Source organism: Solea solea, chromosome 6, assembly GCF_958295425.1.
Source record: "Solea solea chromosome 6, fSolSol10.1, whole genome shotgun sequence".
Classification (NCBI taxonomy): domain Eukaryota; kingdom Metazoa; phylum Chordata; class Actinopteri; order Pleuronectiformes; family Soleidae; genus Solea; species Solea solea.
Window position 1 is genome coordinate 9683432 of NC_081139.1, and position 23440 is coordinate 9706871.

Consider the following 23440-nt stretch of genomic DNA (forward strand, 5'->3'; position numbering starts at 1 on the left):
CCCATTTATATCACCATAATGTGGTTACAAGTCTTTCTGAGCAGGGTGAGGGGGTTACCATAGCCACCCGGGGAGGATTTTATAAAGTGATCATGCAGTTATCTTAATGGCTGTGGGACACCCAAGCATAAATCAATGCACTGACATTAGATTAACACCTATATGCCACCCCATAGTCTGCCGGGCCTGTGGATGAGACAGGAAGGTGAGGTGAAACAGCAGTCGGAAGCTTTGACACAGTGGGGGTATTTTCCAAAAGATCTTGCTGATGTTTCTGAGTGTTCTGCAAAAGTGTGTTACACCTGGCTGGAAGCAGAGCCAAGTCAATTAATATATTTCGAGCCTGCGGGACCCTGCGGTCTCAGAGGATCCTTCTTCTATTCTCACGCAAACAAATGAGGCGTCTGAGCACACGAATGAACGAATTGGCAGCCTCGTCAGTCACAAATGTGATTTACTGTGCACATCGTGTATTTATTTTCTGAAAACTATCAAACTCGACAAACATACATGTTTTCATTTTCTAACGACTTTTGTGGTTAATGTAAATGATCATGTGAGAGAAACCTTGCTTTGTGTACTTGTGCGTGAGTAACAGAATTTGAGACTCGGTATCAGAAAGCTGAGGAAGTAAGCGCAAGTATTTCTTTCCCTTTTTTGACTAAAGAGAAGGGAGCATTAAATGGAGTGACTTTAAGTCCTTCATGCAGAGCAGCCTGTGATTAGGGGCTTAACTTAGCGGCAGCCCCTCTTCCTCTCTGTGTTTCCATCTTCGACTCAGCCACTGCCTCTGGGACACACATGCCTCTCTGTGCTAAAGCTCCATGCATCTCTTTCTCAAGAAGCGTGTAGCTTCTCTCAGCAGTCTAAGTTACAGTGAGTAGAAAGGCTGAAGAAAAGAAGGCAAGAAGAAAAACAAATCCCAGATTAAAAGAGATGTGGCCAAAGGGGCTCAAGCCATTTCCTACAGAAAATAAAGTTCTAAAGCAGTGTAGCATGAACAACATGCACAGGTCACCTCAGGGAACTTAGCCCATTTCTGGCTGGGTGCGGTGCTGTGCGCCCCAGTCCACTCAGTAGGAGCTGGCCTTGGCTACCGGGTGAACTCGTTAGGCACCGGAGATAAACCTTATCACAAGTCTACTGAGAGAGAACAGCGGGAGAACAGCTGGGGCAGACAGACTCCTCTCAATTTATCTCTTTCATTTTATTCCGCTCTCTCTCTTGCACACACACACACACACTATGGGCCACTATCTTGGTTAATAGACAAACTACATTCTGATGGCCGTTGCTCAAAGAGTCAATTTCACTGCCCTTTCTGGCATTTGGAAAGATGAAACTGAACAGCTTGGCGTTCGGCCCAAAGGGACATTGTGAGGTGGTTGGGTTAACGGATTAAAAAGAGATGCTTTCACACAGAGTCTAACAGCTGAACCGGACTCTTACACAGCAGAGTCAGCTGTTTAATGAATCAACAAATAGCACTCGTTGCTCTGTACGCACCATACCATAATATGCACTAATTACATAAAAAAAAAGAACCTCTGATGAAACATTTCATCAGATTCAGGTGGTTAGGGGGTGTGTCTGTCGTGCCGTGAAACATTTGAGTTTCTTATTCTGAGGACCTTGCAGGGCTTGTTTTCCACTTACAGATAGTGCGGCGGTGAAGACGGTGCCCAATCTCCAAACAAGCCATTGTAGCTTAGAAGAAGAAAATCTGTTGAATTAGGATACGAATCTTGCATAGTTCTGCTTTAACAAAAGGCTCAATTAATAACATCTACACCCGTTTGCTGCTTAATCTCCTTTTCAGACAGAAAACCCAAAGTTTGTGCTGTATATGTAAAATGCTTGTTCTCTCCTCCAAAGTCACGAGAGAATATACAGCATCAGCAATCAAGCAAAAAGCTTGGTTCAGGTTTGAGAGAGTGAGGACTTAGTTCTGCTAAAGCTGGGAGACTGGCCAGCTTTTCCCAGTTCAGTGGCTGATTTGGCCACAACCACCGTGTCCTGTAAGGTAAAGACCAAGAACAAATTGGGGAAAAGACACCATGAACCCTGTGGAGAGAGTGGATGAGTGGACTTTTTATCATGTGTTTGAGCTTTTTTTTAACAAAAACTTTTAAGCAATTAAAAGATAATACCTTGGGCTGTGGTATTGTTGACCATCAATTCTCTTCATGTGAAAATAATAGTTATAGTAGTAATAGCTATGAACACGTGGCCTTCCATCTTCAATGTCACCTCACTGCCCCAAATCTTGTGATTTAAAATGTAAAATAAACATATTTTATGTCTTCATCAGTAATGGTATTTGCTTGTACAAACTGTGTTTTGTAGCATGAACCTAATCAGGGCGACAGCCACCGCATCCCTCCTCCTGTGTGACTGTGAGTCTTGCAGAGTTTTATCAGCTGTTTATGTTCAGTTAGTCTGGCAGGTTGTGGTAGCCTGAGCTGTAATGGATATATTTATGAAATGCAATAATGTGACAGCTCAGTAAGCTGTGTAAGAACTGGCATCGGATGCCGCCACATAGCGCACGGAGAACTGAATGGCTTAATTTACATGCGTGTCTATCCAGGACACATTTATTTATCTTGCTGTGCACGGCATTTCTGTATATTCAGCAAACCTCTGAAGACGATCAATACCTGCTTTGTGTACTGATTTAACCAGGAGCACACGCATTGCATTATGTGTACAGTATTTTACAGTGAGGGAACCAGAGAGTTGGAAAGTGGCTCTTCCTTTGCTACTCTAAAAGGTTCTTAAACATCCAAGGCTACAAAGATTTATTTATTTATTTTATTTTATTTTTTTTCAAAAACGCAAAGGGACATGTTTCTAGACTCCATTTAGGAGGCATTAGGGTAGAACAGGTTTGAGGATGGTTGGTGTGCTTGAGCTCTTATAATACCTATAGGGATTTCATCATGTATGCTTTGAAGTGTAGAATAACAAACTGGGAAAGGGTTTGGGCTGGTTAGCTTTCCTTCTTTTTCTCTGAGAGGATTAGTGTCTGTGTCTCAGCTCAGAAAAAAATGGCAACACTTGCTCACACCGTTAATACACTGCACTAGTTTATATAGATCACAGAGATCACCATTATTCCACATTTATTCATTTATTAGTCTATTGGAATTGGTGTCATTCAGTCTTTAAACATGGCCATTCTGATTTGGAACCATCACACTTTACTGGGTCACCGGTATGTATGCTTGTTTACTCACTGCGTTGTGCTTTTTGGGCCTGTTGTGCATGTCCCTCTTACTTCCTATGTCACCCATCTTCCCTGCTGATAGAGTGATAAGAGAGCAGGACTGTGCTATTCAGTTAGCCACATGAAAGTGACAGCGTGTACAGAAAATGAGCTTGTTGAGAAGCATCCCTGGCAACAGCAAATACACTGTGTTCATGACTGCATTTTGTCTGGAGGAAGACTGATTTATGCACATAATGACTCAAAGCTCTTACAGCCAAGATGAGAGAAAGCGAACAGTGTGAAGGCTTCTGAAATGCTGTTATGAAATATGGACTGAAAAGAAGAAGGACAAAAAGGTGGCCTTCCCCTGACGCAGCTTCTCTCTGATGATTAATTTTTACCCTCTGGACTATTCCGTATGATCTTTTCTTTAAGACAAAGTCATCAAATTAACATGTAATAAATACCTCACTGCCTTTTCTTTATGAAGGTTGTTTGCTGCCTTTTAGAGTGACGGATATCTGCCACCATATTCTTTAAGGCAAGAGAGACACACAAACAGCTGGACACACAAATGCTTGAGACTCTTCGGAGAGCAGTTTTCTTCCCTTCTTACTTATTACAAATGTAATCTCCAGTATGCAGGTTTTTCTATGATTATCAGATTGAAATGAATAATGATGATGACCAACACCACATACTGGTGTATCTGTTGCTCTATTTGACTGTTTTTGCTTCATTATCATTTCCACAAATGATGCTCAAATATGCCATCAGTGGCTTCCCACCAGCATCTTAATTTTAATGTTAAAATGTTTTGTTTTTGTTGTGTGATTTTTTTTAACATTCTATTCAGCTTAGCCCCATACAACAACGCACGTTCATGGTCACAACATGAGTTTTAGCTTGAAGTTTGATTTATATGGTTGGCATTTTAGGATTTTCAAGCACATTTAATGCAGTGGCTCCACATACAGTATTGGCCATCAGGCTTATGTTTTTAGGACATGAAGCAGAACCAAATGCGGTATCTACAGTACAGCTGCTGTCTGTGATATGAAATACGTAGACATCAACACATTTCCATTTTCTGCAAAAAATCTCTTTGCATAGATGTGTTTATTGTCTCCAACAATTTGTCAACAACTGCACTTCAAATCTTAGTCTGAATTCAAAGCTCCATGAGTTTAAAGCTGCTGCTCATCCTCAGAAGTTCAGAAGTGGCACATAAGCTGTTGGTAGGCAGACCATCGAGCAACGAGAAAACCAGCAACAAGTTGGCCCAGCACAAGTCGGGTAAACAAAGATAAACATTTTCATTTTTTGCAGAATATGCAAGTTGAAATCATGAAGAAGCCACTTCATGCTTCAAGTTGGGGGTGTGGCGATACCACAGCAAATTAGCATGCTGAGTTTCGTTGGCTATTTGCATGTTAAAGAGGAAGCACATGGCTACTTATGCAGCCGCTCCTGCATGTAAAGTAGGCACAATCTTTGGCAGTACTTCCAAATGAAGACAGATGCTTCTGGTCATGCCGACGCCAATCTCACTTCTGATTCTGAACCCGAACTAGAAGATGAAATTGAAGAAATCGAGTGACTGCATTACACTGGAGAACATCCCTAATCTACAGTTGACTTCAGCAGAAGATGAAGGCGACGAAGAATCTCCTAGCCTCGCGGCGGAGAAGCTGGAGTATAAGATATCAGAAGCTATATCTACTGTCACATTTGAAGACGACAAAGAAAGAAGATGGAGAAGTTTGACTTCAAATGCAGGAGGAAGTGTTTACCAAATTTATTTATGTGAAGATGGACCACAGCTGACCTGTCACCAGAGCCCGTCCGGCCGTCTGGCCATTGTGGCTCAGCTCCACAAACCCAAACACCAGACACCTTGTGACTGTCACAAGTACAACACACAAGCTCTGACTGCTTAGGGCTTGAGATCAAAGACGGACACCCAGAGCGGTCAGGGCAGAAGTCAAACTTTGGCTTTTGCGGAGAACAACTCTGAGGGTGTAGTGACATGATTTTGGCTAATGTTGCAGGAGCGTGCCAGGGGTTAGAAGCATCAACTGTCAAGTTTATTGAATTTGAGTCATGGTTAGAAAGTACTTTCAAGTTGAAAGCACCATAAAGTTCAGTCCTGTCGACAGCAAACAAAATACAAGAAGGCAGAGGCTGGAATCGCCTTGGTGGGTGGGCATTTTATGTAAAGGTTTTGCGAGTTAAGTATGACATTAATGCAATTAATCTCGATTAAATATTTTAATCGTTTGACGGCACTACTTTTTTTATTTCCACTTGTATAGTGAAACAAAAAATTAATGCAACATTTTTTTTATATATTATATTATAATTATAACACATTTTATTGTTCCATTTTATTGAGATTGTATTACCTATTTTTTCATTGTAGAGGCTGATGAGTATCATTATGAGTAGTTGCCATGCGTGCCAATAAAAATAGCCTTTCTCCTGGCAAGACAGCAACAGAAAGCCTCGTATTGGCCATGATATGAATACTGGATTGGCTGCCAGGTCTGGCAACAAAGTTGTTGCTGTGTGTGTGCATGAAGAGTGTATTAAAACAAATGGTTCACACACCCAAGGGAGTCCATTATCATCAGAATTTCAATGCCATCAGTATATCCAATGTATCTGAGCTTTTTTCTATTTTGATAATTTAACAGAACAGGGATGTTGAAAAGGATCAGAGAATTTTAATATGCCTAGTAAGGATGAGATCAGAATGAAAAATGTTATAATTAGAAAGTCTTGTTTTCAACATTAGAGATTCGAGTCCAGTCAGACATTACAAACGACGTGCTCGTAGCTACGTGTGTTGCACTGATCACACTCCGTGCCACTGCTTGCACCAGCCAGTCCTCTGTGTCTTCTTACTGTCGCTGTCAATAGAGTGCAATGCAGTGCCTGAATACATGTGGTCTGGGTGGACACACCCACCATTTGCCAGTTAGGTCATTTGCGAAAAGGCCCGATCAGTTGCTGTGACAGTTAACATACTAATTACAGTCCCTCTGTGGCCTTGGGTTTCTGCTCACTCTGGACTTGTCATGATATCATGCAGAAACAAATGATCTACCCAGAAGGGAAATCTTGCAGATCTGCTAAATGTGGTAATTCGGTCGCATTCTTTTTCTCTTTAACTATACATCAATGTGGAGGGGGTGATTGGCAAAAAGTGTGTTAATTCAAAGAGGAAGAAAAGAAAGCACTTTCTTCACTTTAATTTCGTTTCCTGCCAAACTAGACCTGTCTGCTGCTGTGATATGTGCTCTTTATATTTACTACCACTCTGAATGCTGCTTGTTGTCGGCCGGTGTTAAGTGATTTAAGGGCAGGTAGTCGTTACCTTCTCTCTTATTTTAAAGTAGCTGCAAATTTTAAACTTTCCACTTGGCTTTGTTTTGCTTCTGTGATCCATGACAGGAAAACAAACATTTTAAAAATCACTGTACAGGCTTTACAAGTTTATACGGTGAATCTAAATTGTGGTAGTTGAAAAAACAGATTTGTGAACATCTGCGATTTGTCTTTGTCTCATCGCATGCCAAATAGGACACTATAGAACAAGAATCCAAGGATTGTAAGGGGCATGTTCAAATGCAGGAGGTGCTTGAGTTTTTTTGGCAAAAGTATTTTCCACCGCCACATTGCAGGGACTGAGCTGGCACCAGATCTGCCTTTGTTCTGCATTTCCTGCCATCTGATATTAGGATTATAGAAAGTCTTGTCTACTCTTGTGCCCAGGGTTTCATTATACACTCCCATGTTGACAAACAGTTGTGTCAGTTTCTCTCTCTGAGGTGGGTAAAGAGTGCTCAGCCAAACCTTGTCTGAGCTCTGTGCTGATGAATGGCACATGGGCAGGGAAGATGGAGAAAGACTAACACATGGAGACGCTTTTGCTCTTATTTTTAACTTATTAATGCAAACCAGTTACTGCCATGACTGCAAAGTTAGCATATTTCAATCGAGCTCAGGCCGTAGTCAGACTAAGACAGGCAATTGGACAACTTGTCGAGTCAGAGTATACATACAGAGAATCGATCTCTTGGCTGTATACTTATGACTCCGCCTCTGTATCTCTCTATAAGCTAGTGCGTATCGAATCAGTTTCCCCTTGAACTTTACATCACAGAAAAACAAACGGCGAACAGCGAGATGGATCATGCTGGGGTTCTGTATGTTTTGTACATACATCCGTCCAAAAATGGGTTGTTTGCTCATGAAATGAGCAAACATTTTGCTGTCCCCATTAGGGTCCTGTCATGGGAGTATGTATGTCAAAAAACTATGTTTATACAATATGTAGCACAGCAGTACCACCTCAGTTACACTGGTCAAGGTTATTATAGTTAATGAAAACTAACAAAATAACAAAAGCTAAAATTGAAAAAAAAAATTAAATTCATAAATAATCCTTAAGGTTGTATTTGAGACATCATTTTCATTCATTCATAATAAAATGTTTATGTAGACTATTATATTTTTATAGCTTTCGCTTGAGTCAAAGCCATTGTGTTGCCTGTTCTTTTACGGCAACAGGACTGCAGTTTATACGTCATCTCCTGGTGCATGCACAGAACGCCAAGTCCGACTCCAGTCTGACCAAGTGTACACATGCAGGAGTAATCGGACTATGAATCGCATTATCCAGGTATATTAGTCCGACTGAGGTTTGATTTTAGTTGGATTCATGTGTTTACATGACATTAAGAAAACCAAATTATTGTGATAGTCCCACTAAAATTGGACTTTTCACATGCATGCAAACACGCTGGTGTGTGTGTGTGTGTGTGTGTGTGTGTGTGTGTGTGTGTGTGTGTGTGTGTGTGTGCGTGCTTATTACTTATTACCTCTTTAGGACCCTTTCTGGCATAAACACTGACCTTGTCCTCATGGAGACCAAAACCTGATCATAAGAAGAAGCTCATTTTTTTTTAAATGTCAGCAACACAGCAAATTTGCGTCACATGATTTGTTGGCCATATATCAGCAGTTCAGCTAAGACTAGTAATTTGCAGCGGGTAGACATGAATATGAGTCTCCGATGTCCTGGCAATGTCAGGCTGCGGTGCTCAACAGCGATATGCAAAAGCACTCTTCGGCTTCATTCCACTTGTTGTTGATATGATCTGTGGCGATGGCAGGGGAGACAGTGAATTGTTGTGTATAGACAGTGGTTAGTAAATAGAGGGAAATGCCCTGATCCACTTTGAATAATCTGGCATATGCTTTTGTCAACCACCTCTGAAGGACTTGAAATTGGCCTTTTGAAGAGTTAGAATCAGACTGACCATTCAAACTGTGTAGACGGTTTCATCTTTTGTCTCCAAATGACTTTGAATATTCTGAGCATAATGTGGGCATGCAAGCACAGAAGGTGGTGGGCCCTTTGATATCAGCTTGTTGGTGCCGGTGGAATTTAAATCACATCTACCTCATGAAATTGTAACATGGAAATTACAATTTCAACTTTGATCCTGTCATCAGTTTGTGTTAACGTTCATCAGAGAGTCTGATGCTTTGGTAAACATAAAATGAGCAAACATTTTGCTGTCCCCATTATGGTCATGTCATGGGAGTATGTATACAATATGTAGCACAGCAGTACCACCTTAGTTACACTGGTCAAGGTTATTATAGTTAATGAAAACTAACAAAATAACAAAAGCTAAAATTGAAAAAAAAAAAAAATTCTTCATTTTTTCAACTTCATTTCATAAATAATCCTTAAGGTTGTATTTGAGACATCATTTTCATTCATTCATAATAAAATGTTTATGTAGACTATTATATTTTTTCAGGGATGGTTGTTCCTTTGTCCTAATACATTTTTAAAATGGCATCTTTTTTTTTATGCAACAATGCTTATTATGACCTTTTTGAGCAAACCTGCTCTAGAAACTAATTAAACTAACTAAAAACAAATAATCAAAACTAAATACAAACTAAAACTAATGAAACTAAACTAAGAAATCCATAACTATTATAACCTTGGTTATGGTATCAGTTTTAAAGTTAGGCTGAGGTCACGTCAGGGATCCACACCAAACACTGAGCATGTTCCATAATGTTTTTGGTTTTTTTAATTTTAGATTTTCCAGTAACACCAGTAACACAGTTCAGTAACAGAAAGCTAATACTACAGCAATAATCTGGTAACATGTAATTAGTATGACGATAATACTAACTTTCTTCTGTAGGACTCAGCATGTTATAGCTTGCAAATAACAATGGAATATGTGTTTGGCTTAAGGGAGGATTCATGCTATTTTAAATAACTGATACCCTAACCCTGATCTGACCTGTATCACTAAAAATGTAGTAATTTACATTATGGGGTCTTGATTTTTGTCCCTATAAGGAAGACAAGTCCCATTAATGTGACTGTGTAAGCATATTTAGGTCCCCACAACATAAGGAATACCAGGTACACACACAGCTCGAGTGTCCCTCAATTTGCTAACATTACTCCCTACCACCATGTCATCAACTCCACTTTCCTCCATCTTCTCCTCACTCTGTCCCTCCTTGTCCCTGTCGTGTTCTTGCTCTTTTCTATGGCCAGACACGTCTCCACCTCTCCACCGTTCCTCCTTCCTCCTGATGTTGCTGCACAAGGTGGTGCTGACACCTGCAGTAAACATGTCTGTTATTTTGGGGCACATTTGGGCATTCACCTGTAATTGCCTCCCCTTTTTTTCCCCCCTGCATTTTCTCTGCACCTCCCTTGTGCTTCGGTTTATCAATTTTTTTATTGAGGTTTTTTCTTCTGTAAAAAGAGTTGTAAAACTAAGGCAACAAAGGCAACATCCTTTTACATTTTAGCAATGAAGAACGCCACTTCACATCATAACCTGAACAGAATCTCTCATGTTTAGAGCTCCTTAAGTATGTGGTACTTGTAGCAGCAGCTCTGTGACTCATTTCAGACTGACTGACCATTCACTTGATGGCCTTACCACAGGGGTCTTGATTGTCATACACCAACTAAATCATTTTTTTAAAGATACTGTACTGTGCACAGTATGTATTACCAACTTGAATCCTTGACTACTATATTTATATATATATATATATATATATATATATATATATATATATATATATATATATATATATATATGTGTGTTTTTATATATATATATATATATATAACCCTAACCCAGCTCATATTAGCTTTGGACATGTACCCCCAGATGCTTAAGGCTCCCTTTGTGCTTAGGCCGTGTCATTGCAGTAGAGCGGGAGCACCAGCTCCAGTCATTTACCAGTTAATAAACAGTGGAAGTTTTCTATTAGTGCTTGTTAGTGCGTGTAAAAGATTGTTGGTATGTGGAATAAGGGGAAGTCACTGTGACTATGGAATATATATATATACACTACCGTTCAAAAGTTTGGGGTCACCCAAACAATTTTGTGTTTTCCATGAAAAGTCACACTTATTCACCACCATACGTTGTGAAATGAATAGAAAATAGAGTCAAGACATTGACAAGGTTAGAAATAATGATTTGTATTTGAAATACGTTTTTTTTTACATCAAACTTTGCTTTCGTCAAAGAATCCTTCATTTGCAGCAATTACAGCATTGCAGACCTTTGGCATTCTAGCTGTTAATTTGTTGAGGTAATCTGGAGAAATTGCACCCCACGCTTCCAGAAGCAGCTCCCACAAGTTGGATTGGTTGGATGGGCACTTCTTGCGTACCATACGGTCAAGCTGCTCCCACAACAGCTCAATGGGGTTCAGATCTGGTGACTGCGCTGGCCACTCCATTACCGATAGAATACCAGCTGCCTGCTTCTGCTCTAAATAGTTCTTGCACAATTTGGAGGTGTGTTTAGGGTCATTGTCTTGTTGTAGGATGAAATTGGCTCCAATCAAGCGCTGTCCACTGGGTATGGCATGGCGTTGCAAAATGGAGTGATAGCCTTTCTTATTCAGAATCCCTTTTACCCTGTACAAATCTCCCACCTTACCAGCACCAAAGCAACCCCAGACCATCACATTACCTCCACCATGCTTAACAGATGGCGTCAGGCATTCTTCCAGCATCTTTTCATTTGTTCTGTGTCTCACAAACATTCGTCTTTGTGATCCAAACACCTCAAACTTGGATTCATCCGTCCACAACACTTTTTTCCAGTCTTCCTCTGTCCAATGTGTGTTCTTTTGCCCATCTTAATCTTTTTCTTTTATTGGCCAGTCTCAGATATGGCTTTTTCTTTGCCACTCTGCCCTGAAGCCCAGAATCCCGCAGCCGCCTCTTCACTGTAGATGTTGACACTGGTGTTTTGCGGGTACTATTTAATGAAGATGCCAGTTGGGGACCTGTGAGGCGTCTGTTTCTCAAACTAGAGACTCTAATGTACTTATCTTCTTGCTCAGTTGTGCAACGCGGCCTCCCACTTCTTTTTCTACTCTGGTTAGAGCCTGTTTGTGCTGTCCTCTGAAGGGAGTAGTACACACCGTTGTAGGAAATCTTCAATTTCTTAGCAATTTCTCGCATGGAATAGCCTTCATTTCTAAGAACAAGAATAGACTGTCGAGTTTCAGATGAAAGTTCTCTTTTTCTGGCCATTTTGAGCGTTTAATTGACCCCACAAATGTGATGCTCCAGAAACTCAATCTGCTCAAAGGAAGGTCAGTTTTGTAGCTTCTGTAACGAGCTAAACTGTTTTTAGATGTCTGAACATGATTGCACAAGGGTTTTCTAATCATCAATTAGCCTTATGAGCCAATGAGCAAACACATTGTACCATTAGAACACTGGAGTGATAGTTGCTGGAAATGGGCCTCTATACACCTATGTAGATATTGCACCAAAAACCAGACATTTGCAGCTAGAATAGTCATTTACCACATTAGCAATGTATAGAGTGTATTTCTTTAAAGTTAAGACTACTTTAAAGTTATCTTCATTGAAAAGTACAGTGCTTTTCCTTCAAAAATAAGGACATTTCAATGTGACCCCAAACTTTTGAACGGTAGTGTATATACACACATACAGTATATACAGCCAGTTCTCTGTATCTGTAGTTGTTGTTTGATTTTTAGCAGACTATACAGTGCAATATATTGGATTTGCACAGTCATTTTTTCCTTCCCTTTTGAATCGTCCAGAAATGTGTGCTCAGTAGTTTTCACTGAATGCAATATTTCACAAGTGACTATAGGGCACACTCTCCAATAAAGAGAATCCATTACATAAGCATTGTGGGTGCCAAACAATGCAATGCTGGCCACAGATAACAATGTAGGTCCCTGATGAATATGACGTATGGGGCCTTTTTTTGGATAACGGTTGACACAAATTTGATGTGTTGTTGATCCTCACATATCTCGGAGCAGATTTCACAGTGCTTGCAGAGGAATACTTCTGCAAGGAGACGCACTGCACGTGAGTATAGCCTTGATAAGCAGGACAGCATTAATTGGTTTTGAGAAAGTTGTCCCCACCATGGGGACACTGCTCTGATGGCCTACAGCCAAGAGCATGAATCATTAGAACCCTACCCTGTCATTTTAGACCACTACCAATAAACACGATTTCGTTATTTTAACTTTTAACCACAGAGCCAAGAAGCAAGTAGGAAGGGTACAATGTTCACAGTAGATAAGTCACAGTTAAAGGCCCCATCAATTCTGTCCTCTAGGAATGGGTGGAATTGCTCACATTTTACATTTGTCTCCCGAAAAAAATAATGGATGCACCTCTCCTAACCATAGCCACCTGGAACCTGCATATGGGCTGGTGCCCTCTTTGGTTAATGGGTGGGGCAGATTCTCTGTCGACCAGTGGGTCATTGGTAACCAGCAGCTGGGGGGCAGCCCTCTCGTCACATCAACAAATCTCATTTTAATTAGCTCAGCCGCCCGTTTCCACCCCACAGTCCCCGAAGTCCTCCATCACACCTCACTCCACCGATATACAGGCTCACCTTCCTATCTCATCATGTCAAATCACACGGGAATAGCTTCAACTTCTCAACAACACACACACACACACACACACACACAGGTTTGCAAAGCCATTCGTCGTAGGACAAAGTGTTATCTCTTACATCCACCATAACCAGTTACTGCCCAACTACAATTCAAATCTTAGCTATGAACTCAACCAATTCCTCAGGAATTAAATCCTGCCTCATTGGGACCAGGATTGATTCTCCATGAGGGCTGCTGGTCCTGAAGAGATCAGTGTTTTTGCCAGAAAAGGTCCTTAAAGGTATCAAATACGAGTGTGCACACACAAACACACACACACAGACTTCCAGAAAGCTTAAATCTCATTGATTTCTGAACGTGCTTCACCTTATTAGCCTCAGGATTGCCACTGGTACGGTCACTATTGAAGATCCATATTTCCTCTGTGTCTGTGAATATAATTTGCACATATGTGGAAATGATCCGTCTGCAAGGGAACACTGTTGTAGTGTCGTAGTATACTTAAATCTTCATGAGCTATATTCACAATTTTCTTCAAAAATCAAGGAATTTCATTCTGAGATAATCATATGGAAATTATCCCTCATGCTTATCACCACATGTGCAGAATGGAAATATTAGACGGATAGAAGGGCTGTTATTAGCTAATTACTTTTACAATATTCCGAAATTAGATTTCCACTTTATACCTGTTATCGTTTTATAAGAGCAGGTGTTCCTGGAACTCTTCATTTAAACATCCTCTCTTTCTCTGAATTATCCCTGTGCACATTCCTGCCTGTAAATACTTATCTGATAGACTCTGATAGAGTGGATACTTCCCAGTGGTGATGCCATACTGACTCTGAAAAGTGCAGACAAACAAAGCAATCAAGCTCTGGTGAGATTGGCTTGCAGCACCTGTCAGTCTCAGGTGACTGATAATAAGTCCAGCCACCATCAAACTACCTGCACAGTCCACTATATAGTGTTTCAGTCCCTGCGGTCCACAGCAACTCTGACTCTCTCTTCACCACTGGGGCGTCCATGTGGGTCCACATTATGGCTGCCACTTAATTACCTATTAAAACAACATTTTACTACTGTTGACAGTGAATTAACAGAGTGGTAGAGCAAGAAAAAAGACAGAGACGGTGTAAAAGAAACTGGAGGCATAACATAGAGTGAAAGATGGGGGAGAGAAAATGGGACTCGGAGATTGATATGGAGGACGAGGGATGCATCTGTGTTGTGAATTTGAATAGATGGAGACAGAGTGAAGGGCGGTGTGAGGGAATGTGGAGATTATAGTGACCTACCTGCATCCTTTTTTTTTCTTTGTTTACAAACACACCCAACAAGAGAGAAAAGAGGGAGGTCGCCACTCAAGGAAGGCTATAAATTACCTGTGATTGATGCTTGCCACCATGGAGGATGACAGTCAAAGACGTGCGTTGCTCATTGCTGACCCCTCCCTTCACTCCCTCCATCCCTTCCAAAACTCAAGAACTCACCTACCGCCACCCCCCATCATCCTCACAACACACAATTAGCTGTTCCGTCTGTCACACGGCCCACCCTCAGCGGCTACACACCTAAATAATCATCATTCACCACGGGGGTTTGATGCACTAACAGCCACCGGCTCTTTACTGTAAATGTCAACCTCCATCACTCCTTTGCGGTTTAACTAGTCTCCTGTATATGTAAGGCGTATAGAATAAAGGATTTTTCTCCCCTTATGTGGACAGGTTGGCTCTTTCTATTCTTAGTATAGCTGTCAGAAATGTCTTCATGTTGTTGTAAGGTCTCCTGTGCATTCCCTCTTTATTCAAGTACATGTCACATTCCAATTATATTAATCCTTGTATTTTTAGTGAGTGCATGTCAGGTTCAAAATGATACTTTTATAGCCAACTACAAATATAAAAAAAATGTTTTTTTTAAATTATATATTATATATATATATATATATATATATATATATATATATATATATAAAAATTTGGTTATTTATTTGGTATAGAACCGGGGTTACTGTTCACGAAACATGGTGGTCCATGGTGGACGTTTTACCTTTTCCTCTACAACAACTCTAAATAAACCACAATGGTTGCATTGTGTAAATAGTTATCAGCGGTAACAGTGCACAAGAGTGCAAGAGTTAATAAAGAAGCACTGATTGTCATTAATGGTGGGTCTAAAATTTGTATTCTACTCATAAAAGCTGGTGAGAACTGACTGATACATTTTGTCATTTGCCAGAACCTTAAATAAAGGCTACACCCACTGTGACAGTCAGTGTACAGTTGACGAGTATGTTCACATTTTTGTACTAGTTTTAGTGATGGACCCTTATTTTATTTATATATTTAATGTCATACTGGAGGAAATGGAGATACATCAATGCAGATGCTGGGCATGTGATGTATCTCAGGCTGAGAGGCAACCGTGGACAGGTAAAATAAAATATTTTCCTTCCATAAGCCTGGAATATAATTTACAAGTCTAACTTCTTCTCTCTGCACACGTTTCTGATTTGCAACAACATAAACATTTTGTACGAACATGTTTCTCTTTATACAACAACGTCTATTCAACCAACTCATTTAATGAACTCTGTATAATTACACAGTTGTTATTGAACACTTTAGAATTCCTGTAACACCCAAATTACTTTACAATTGAGGGAAAACAAACCCTCAGATAAAGGTGATGTTTGGCAGCGTCTATTCTCTATTCATAAAGAAGTAACACATTCATTTAAAGAGGTTAAAACATATATTGACTCTGTTTGATTGCGTTCTGTGGTGCCCTTTCAGTAATGTTGCCTCAGTCAGATATATTTAAAACTTCCAGCAGCCTCGTGGTATAAGAGTAAGTTTGCACCAAACACAAAAATCTGCATTTAAGAACCATCTGAGCTGTTTACACCCACTTACTCCTCTCCCTCTTTGAGAAGCTGCACAGGAGCGTAGTCACACTGACCAACATTGTGCATGAGTAATGGGTGGGTCACACGTGGGTCCTGGTGCTCTTTAGCATGAAGTTACAGTTACAGTTACAGTAACAGTAACAGGGCTCGTGCCTGCTGCAGTCACTGTTGTGGCTCAGATCAGTGTAGTTTCCATGATGCTTAAATTTAAGAGTCATTTGTGTTCAACTTTGGCTGTAAAATGATGTTCTAAGTCTGAAGAAACATGGGGCATTCTGTGGCGTTTGTTTCCTTTCTCGCTGTGCTGCTGATGCGCGATCATAACATAAATGTGGTACGAGCAGAACAAATCTCCTTGTATCTTGACGTGTACATGTCACATGCCTGTGATTATGGGGAAAGCGCCGTGACCATGTAACGGGGGTGGACCTAGTGCTGCTTTTAACTGCGTCAGATTTGTGCTGTAGGAAAAAAAAGAAAGTCCTGTGAGATTTCTCCTCAAGTGTGCGTCCATATTGGAGAAAGTCGGGCTGATATTTCCATTGTACATTATGAGCTCGGTGCTCTGCTGTCACGAGCGCGTCTCTCTTCGGCTGCTAGATCTGCTGCTGGATTGTCAGGAGCAGATCCACCGTGTGACACGCCTGTTCTTCTGATTCTTGAGTTGGAGTACTTTTTTGAGAAGCTGTCTTGTCTCTCTCTGTCTTGTGATAACAAATTGGCTGGATTCTCGCACATCAGAGGTGGGACTGACTTTAGTGCATGGACCCAGTTTCCCAAAATAAAAGTCTCTTGATGTTTTGTTTTGTCTGAGCAGTAAGTGATGAGAACACAGACTTTGACTTTCACAAACTCACTTAATATCATCCCCTCTAAGACAGATCTCACACAATTTAATGTAAAACAAGTCCCAGTCTTAGTGTTATTGCATTTTCTTTTTCTTTTTGTGTGTTTTAATCATATTTCTGTCCATTTTTATAGATTTATAGATCCATTTTATATCATAAAATGTCTTTTGTATTGTGAACTAAATAGCCCACTGCAAACTAGACAAGTTCATGCCATGCTCAGCAAAACAGCAACAAATCTGCTATGATTTAGGTGTCAGATATTAACAGTTTTTTCTTCGCTCCAGTGTTTTCATACGCCAAAAATTTACAGTTTTAATGTAAGCAAGAAAGAAATTCATCCTCATGTGAAATGACAAAGCTCCTGTTGGCACTTTGACTCGCAGGTAATTGGATTCCACATAAAAATGATGGTCATAATATCAATGTGTTTATTTGGGACTGTATTAAAAACTGTATTGAGCGATGATGCTTATTAACCTAATATTCATTTTGTCTCTCATAGCTTGAAGCTGCCCTCCATAATCCTGTCCACTGTGCGTTGTTGGGCTTCTCTGCAGCGAGCACCTCCTTACCTCAAGGCTACCTATGGGTAATAATGCATTGTTTATACTCACTCACCCACTCACCCACTCACTCACTCACTCACTCACTCACTGAACAAGGCAAAAACAGAATATTTCGCTTTTACCTTAATAACCCTTATTAGGGGGATTTTAAACATCCCATCTACACTCCGCTCTCATTCATTTAAAGGAGGAATAAAAACGTGACTGAAGGCAGTGAATGTGACACTCACTGCACTCTTTCTCTCTGTCAAATATCACCAGGAAACTATGAAGTGATAGTGTTGGTAGGTGCTGTGGTGTTTTATGATGAGCGGGGCAAATTGTGCTGCCAGACGATCACATCACAATCCCTGGAATTTAGTGGATCTAGAAAGAGGTGGAGAATCAGAGAAAACACAAATGCACAGAATCTGCTATTAATCTTTAGGTTGCAATTTTTGCTCCCTCTCACTTTTTTGGAGCGATTTATCAGGTAATCCCACTTTGACCTAAAATATGTTTAAATCATGAAGGTCCTCTGAGACAGAAGGCCATAGCTCAGTGTCTCAAACTGAGACAGTTTGTGTGTCTGTGTGTGTGTGTGTGTGTGAGTGAGAGAAAGAGATGGACAGACAGAGAGAGAGTGAAGTATCTCAAAAACACATAGATGGATTCCATCCAAACTTGGTAGAAACATTAACTGGAAGGGAATCTCCAGGTGAATAACTTTTGGAGCTGTTCGGGCGAATGTCAAGTTCAAGTTCAACAAAAACATTGGTTAGGAAAACATGTTTTCCAAGATGTAGCCACACATAATAGAGCCAGAGAGGTATTCTAAAGCGAACATTGGACCTTACATGGATCTGCTGACCACAACCTTATTTCCCAATCACATAATATCATATGATAAATGTCAATGATGCCATGAAGTAATCATAATGAAGTCCAAGAATGACATCATGCATAATCCAGGAATCCATGGGACAACAGGCACATGAGCTTTGTGATGAAAAATCAGTTCCTGATTATATGGTCATCAAATCACTTTGAAATAGCATTGTTTCAAAGGAAAACTGTTATTGTTTGGGGCATATACAGTGTGTGCGCTCTGGATATGTGTCCCCTGTCTGATTCTTTTTATTGCCTCTGTGGTACTAAAAGCTGATTCAAAGCCCAGTGTATCTCATAAAACCACTCAAGTGATTGAACCAGAAAGTTGAAACTGCAGGATAAAAGATCAACATTAGACAAAACAAAACACTAACAAGACTCTTTAAAGGAGGTCAAATAATAATAATAAAAAAATTATAAAAAAACCCAACAGATTTCAGGTAAACACTGCTGGACAGTGGTTTTAGTTGGACCATGTTGACACAGCTGTGGTCAGTGACTCACGCTTGTATTTATATAGTGCTGAGATTAAGGCCTCTGACACACCATGTCAATGTTTAAAGTCATATCATGACACTGAATTATGTCTGACCGTCCACTACACTGAATCCAATGCTAATGTGAAATATTGTGTCAAAAGGAGTTTGATGGACATAGAACAGTTGGTCGGTTCGTTAGTTAATTAGATGCTAAAATGGAGGCACATTCTTTTTATTTTTCAGTATATTCCTTCTGTGCAGAAGCAGCTCTTCTAGTACGGAGCACATCAGACCAGTGCAACCTGTAACCACAGTAAAACAAATTGGTATAAAAACATAATAGTGGATCCAAAAATGATACTGAGTGGCTTAGTGTTCCCGCCCCCAGCTGGTTCTACCTCCCCGGCAGGCTTGTCAAATCAGGGATGACACTAATCATGTTAAAATGAGATGGGGTGTGGGGATTTCTGTGTGCTTTGATCAAAGTATTCAGCCCGATAACCCAGAGTTTGCTTGTTGACTTCACCCTTCTTGTTCCACATTCCCCCAGTATCCTCATTTTCTCCATTTCCTCTGCCCTTATGTTTCTCATCGTATATATACACTTGTATAGGATGTTTGCTTTAATTGCTGATGTCGATGCTGGTCAACCTTTAATACACCTGACCCTCAAAATGTCCGCATGGAATTTTTTTTCCTTTATTTAACCATAAAAGGACCAGAGAATGTCCTGTATCTAAGTGCTTTTGCCCATTTTTCCAGATTTAAAATACTGTTTTAACAATTTGAAATGAAAACAAAAAGGTTTATTTAGAAAAACAGTGCTGTTGTAGAAACAGTAACAGTATAGAACGGAGACTTTGTCTCTCAATGTGCAAAAACAGGCCGAAAATTCTTCCCACTCTCTCCTCTCTAGTGACAAATATGCTTATTTTTCGGCTTCCTGAAAGAGTGCAAGTGAAATGACCGTAATAACCATTGATGTGCAACTTCTCAGTTTTCAGAAACGGTTAGAATTTTTCTGATAGCACAAACCGTCGCGTAACTACGGTGATGCAAAGTGCGCTTGTGCCAACGTGTCGTCAGCGATGCGCTCTGTGTTAAAGGGTGAAATATATGGTAACAATCTAGTGATCGATGCTTTCAGCTTCACACGTGTCCGTCATCCTGACCTTTATCGCATTCTTCCTCACTGTGGCAATCTGACTAATGCTGGCAGAACATTTACTGTTGAGGGAGTTTTTGCTTTTTTTCTCGAACTGAGAAAAGGAATCTGTCCAGGGCACGATTCCAAAAATCTGTTTATCCCAAAAAAGTCGTGACGACTTTGTCACAGGACACTGTCTCGGCACTGAATACATACAGGGTTTAGCGGTTGATTAGTTGTGATGGTGCAATGGGGATGGGAGGAAAGGAGGTACAGACGGTTGTGAGGAGGAGTCTGGGTAAGGGGGGCATGCCTGTGGCCTTGGTTACGCACTTGAAACTGTGTTCGTGTGAGTGGGTTGTCGGCGGGGGGTGGTGGGGGGGGGGCTGGGGTTTCATGCTGCAAGATAAGTCCTCCCTATCTTCTTTTCACCCTCTGCAACAGACCATTATTTGTTCTGGCTCATTCTCAAGAGCCCACAGGATTGCTCCTGTCCAGATTCTGCACACTGATACAAATCAAACAAATGATTGCATGCAAATAAGGGGCGAGCATGGAGGAGAAGTACTAAAGACTATATTTAGCTCATGTCACATTCACACGACGTGATTCACACAGAGGATAAATCGTTGGCGTCGAGCAGTAAGCAGCAGCACGTCCTTTCCAGGAAGGGCTCTGTGTTTTGTTTGGACTTCCATGATTGAAATCATGTTGAAAACCCACAGTGTTCCTTTAATTGTTTGGGAATGGGAGCAATGCCACCTTAAATGGCATTGCATCAGGGATAGGTTGATTTTTTTTTCAGCATTGGCATTGACTTACACAAAGTCCAATATAAATGTGGGTGATAGGAAATCAAGTCTCTATCAAGGCGGAGAGTCTGTGAGGTGTGAATCGCTTTGGGGAGCCTGCTTTGATTGGTCTTTTATGTTCTTCTTCTTTTTTCTCTAAAAGACGGGTCATCTATAGGCTTTGATTGGTAGAAATGACCACCAACTGAGCTCATTACAACACACACTCCTGCTAATATAATTATGTACTTACAAGTCATAACAGTAACCTTGGACATTCAAGCACATCTCACTTTATTATGAATGTTATTTAGCTTGTTCCACCATTACCTTACTGCCAGAATCTGACAGGCTGTGTTAAACAAGACCTTTCAGGTGACGACATGAATGTCTCAATGAGGTACTGCATGCTAGTCGTACCATTGGCACCCCGGGCCCCGCTCTGCAGGTACCTGCATTCGTCATGAGGATCTTTACCTAGGAGTAAATCTATGTAATGTAATGATGGGCTTGAGAAAAGTATGAAAGCGAGTTGCGCTCACTCTGCAGCTACACAGAGAACAAACTGTCCCCAAAAGCACACTTTACACTGACTGACCCAAAAAATAAAAACCCGAACAACAAAAAAAGCAGAAAAAAAGAACTACACAGCAAGGCGACTTAAACTTAAAAAGACTGGAATTGTTAAGAAACTCTCAGTCCTTCAAAAACTTATGAGGTTGAGATGTACTCCTTTCTTCACTGAAGAGATTGCAGTTTTGAGAATTCTTTGATGTCGTAGAGATGACATTGTGAATCCACCGTGTAACGTGTTCAAAATTCCAAGTGATTTTCAAAGTGAGGGAGAACTACAAACCACAAGGTCTGAAAGAATCTTTTCTTTAAATTTAAAAAACAACAACAAATAACTTATAGGCAGATAATGTTTAACCAGAGACTCATTATCCTCTGACCTCTCCATAATTTGATGATGACAGTAAACACACATGGTCAGCATAATCTGAGGGAGCCTGGCCTGGTTCTGTGTTTTTCTGTCTCAACAGAATATTTTATTACCTGTGGCACTGAGATTTATCCGTTGGTGCAGGTTAAACATGAAGCTGTCGCCTTTTCCCCCCCTACAGGTGGCCGGTGGAGGAGAAGGTTCTCAGGGGCATATCGAGATATTTTCCCTGAACAGGCCCATGCCACGGGCCGTAAAGAGCCTGCAGGTAGGCTCTGCTGTCCGATGTCTGCAGTATGTACCTGAACCTTCTCTGGTGGAAGAAATTGAGGCTGGAGTTCACAAGGCACCCTCAGGGATCGGCGCCAACATTTGTGTCGGATTGGATGATGGCCGGTGAGAGACTTGTATCACAGAGAGCAACAGATGTCTGAGAAAGAAAGAACAAAACAAAGCGACATAGAATCGTGAAAAAAGAAAAGAGAGGCTGAAATGTCAGCACAAGAGCACAAATGCTTTTCAGTGTGTCACGCCAAAATAATATACTGTATTATTCTTTGTTATGGTCCCACGAGATTCTCGCGGTATTAAAGATTTGCTTGTCAATATTGCATGAAAGCGACAAATCAGACCTGATACCCCAGCGTCGCATCAATACTGCCACTGCAGCTGAGATCAGTTTCATTTTCAAATCCAATAAACCTCCTGATCCTTACTGTTTGTAATAGAGCATAGGTCTCCCGCCTTCATTATAGTGAATACATTTTTTTTTTGACAGAGAATATACTCGAATTTCATATTTACCTATTGTGTCACCAGCATTCCTGTGATTGTCGTCTTCAATTGTGTCATTTGTATACGAGCCTGCATCCAGCAGTTTTTTTTATTTGCTGACTCTTTCACTTCCAGTTTAAGTACCTGTCTGGGCAAACAGAAAAAAAAAAGATTTACAGTAAGAGAAAATAACGGGAAAATACATGTTGCAGCATTTCAGCATCGTCAAGACTGTCGTCTTTACTTCTGCTTGACATTTTCTTCAAACAGCAATGTGCATTTGTCTCGCTGAAGAGCACAACAAGCTATAGAGTGGTTCATATGGGATTTCAAACATGAAAAAGACGGAGTGGCTGCGCCGAGACAATGCTTTGCTCCAAAGTGAACTGTTAAATCAAAACGCATGAAAACGAGGCACTCTGTCATCTTAAATGACGCTCATTTATCATGTTTGCTTGTGCTGCTTTTGTTCCTCTAGCATCCTGGTCTATGGCAGTGTGGACACTGCAGCACAGTGCCTATTGACCCTCCATAACCCAGATGGCTGCCCCGTGCTGTGCCTGAAGCACTCATCTCGCTTCCTGTTCGCAGGCCTGCGGAACGGGACCATGATGGTTTATGGAAGAAATAATAGTGGTAAGGTGTTTGTTGGTTTGTTTTCAAAAATAATGGCCCGAGTTTACTGTTTTCTGTTCAGTGTGACAGAGGTGGATGTTGTTACTCTGTTAGGGAAGTGAGAATGTGTTATCATTCACTCATTCATTCATCGTCTACCTCCTCATGAGGGTCACAGGGGTGGCTGGGGTCAATCCCAGCTGACATGGGGGTGAAATGTGTCGTCCTACAAACTTTATTCAAAATGCAGAACATATTGTGTTGGGATGATTTTAACTTTTTATAACTGACTTAC

At 40.7% G+C, this 23440-nt stretch overlaps 1 protein-coding gene across 2 annotated transcripts in view; it reads left to right on the plus strand.

Moving 5' to 3' along the window:
• arhgef10la (Rho guanine nucleotide exchange factor (GEF) 10-like a) overlaps positions 1-23440 on the plus strand; it is a 100086-nt gene that overhangs the window by 57935 nt on the left and 18711 nt on the right. For both annotated transcript variants that reach the window (XM_058631447.1, XM_058631448.1), the window contains 3 exons: positions 17463-17549; positions 21938-22152; positions 23009-23166. In XM_058631447.1, the coding sequence (XP_058487430.1) occupies positions 17463-17549; positions 21938-22152; positions 23009-23166 (460 nt within the window). The remainder of the gene's footprint in view (positions 1-17462; positions 17550-21937; positions 22153-23008; positions 23167-23440) is intronic.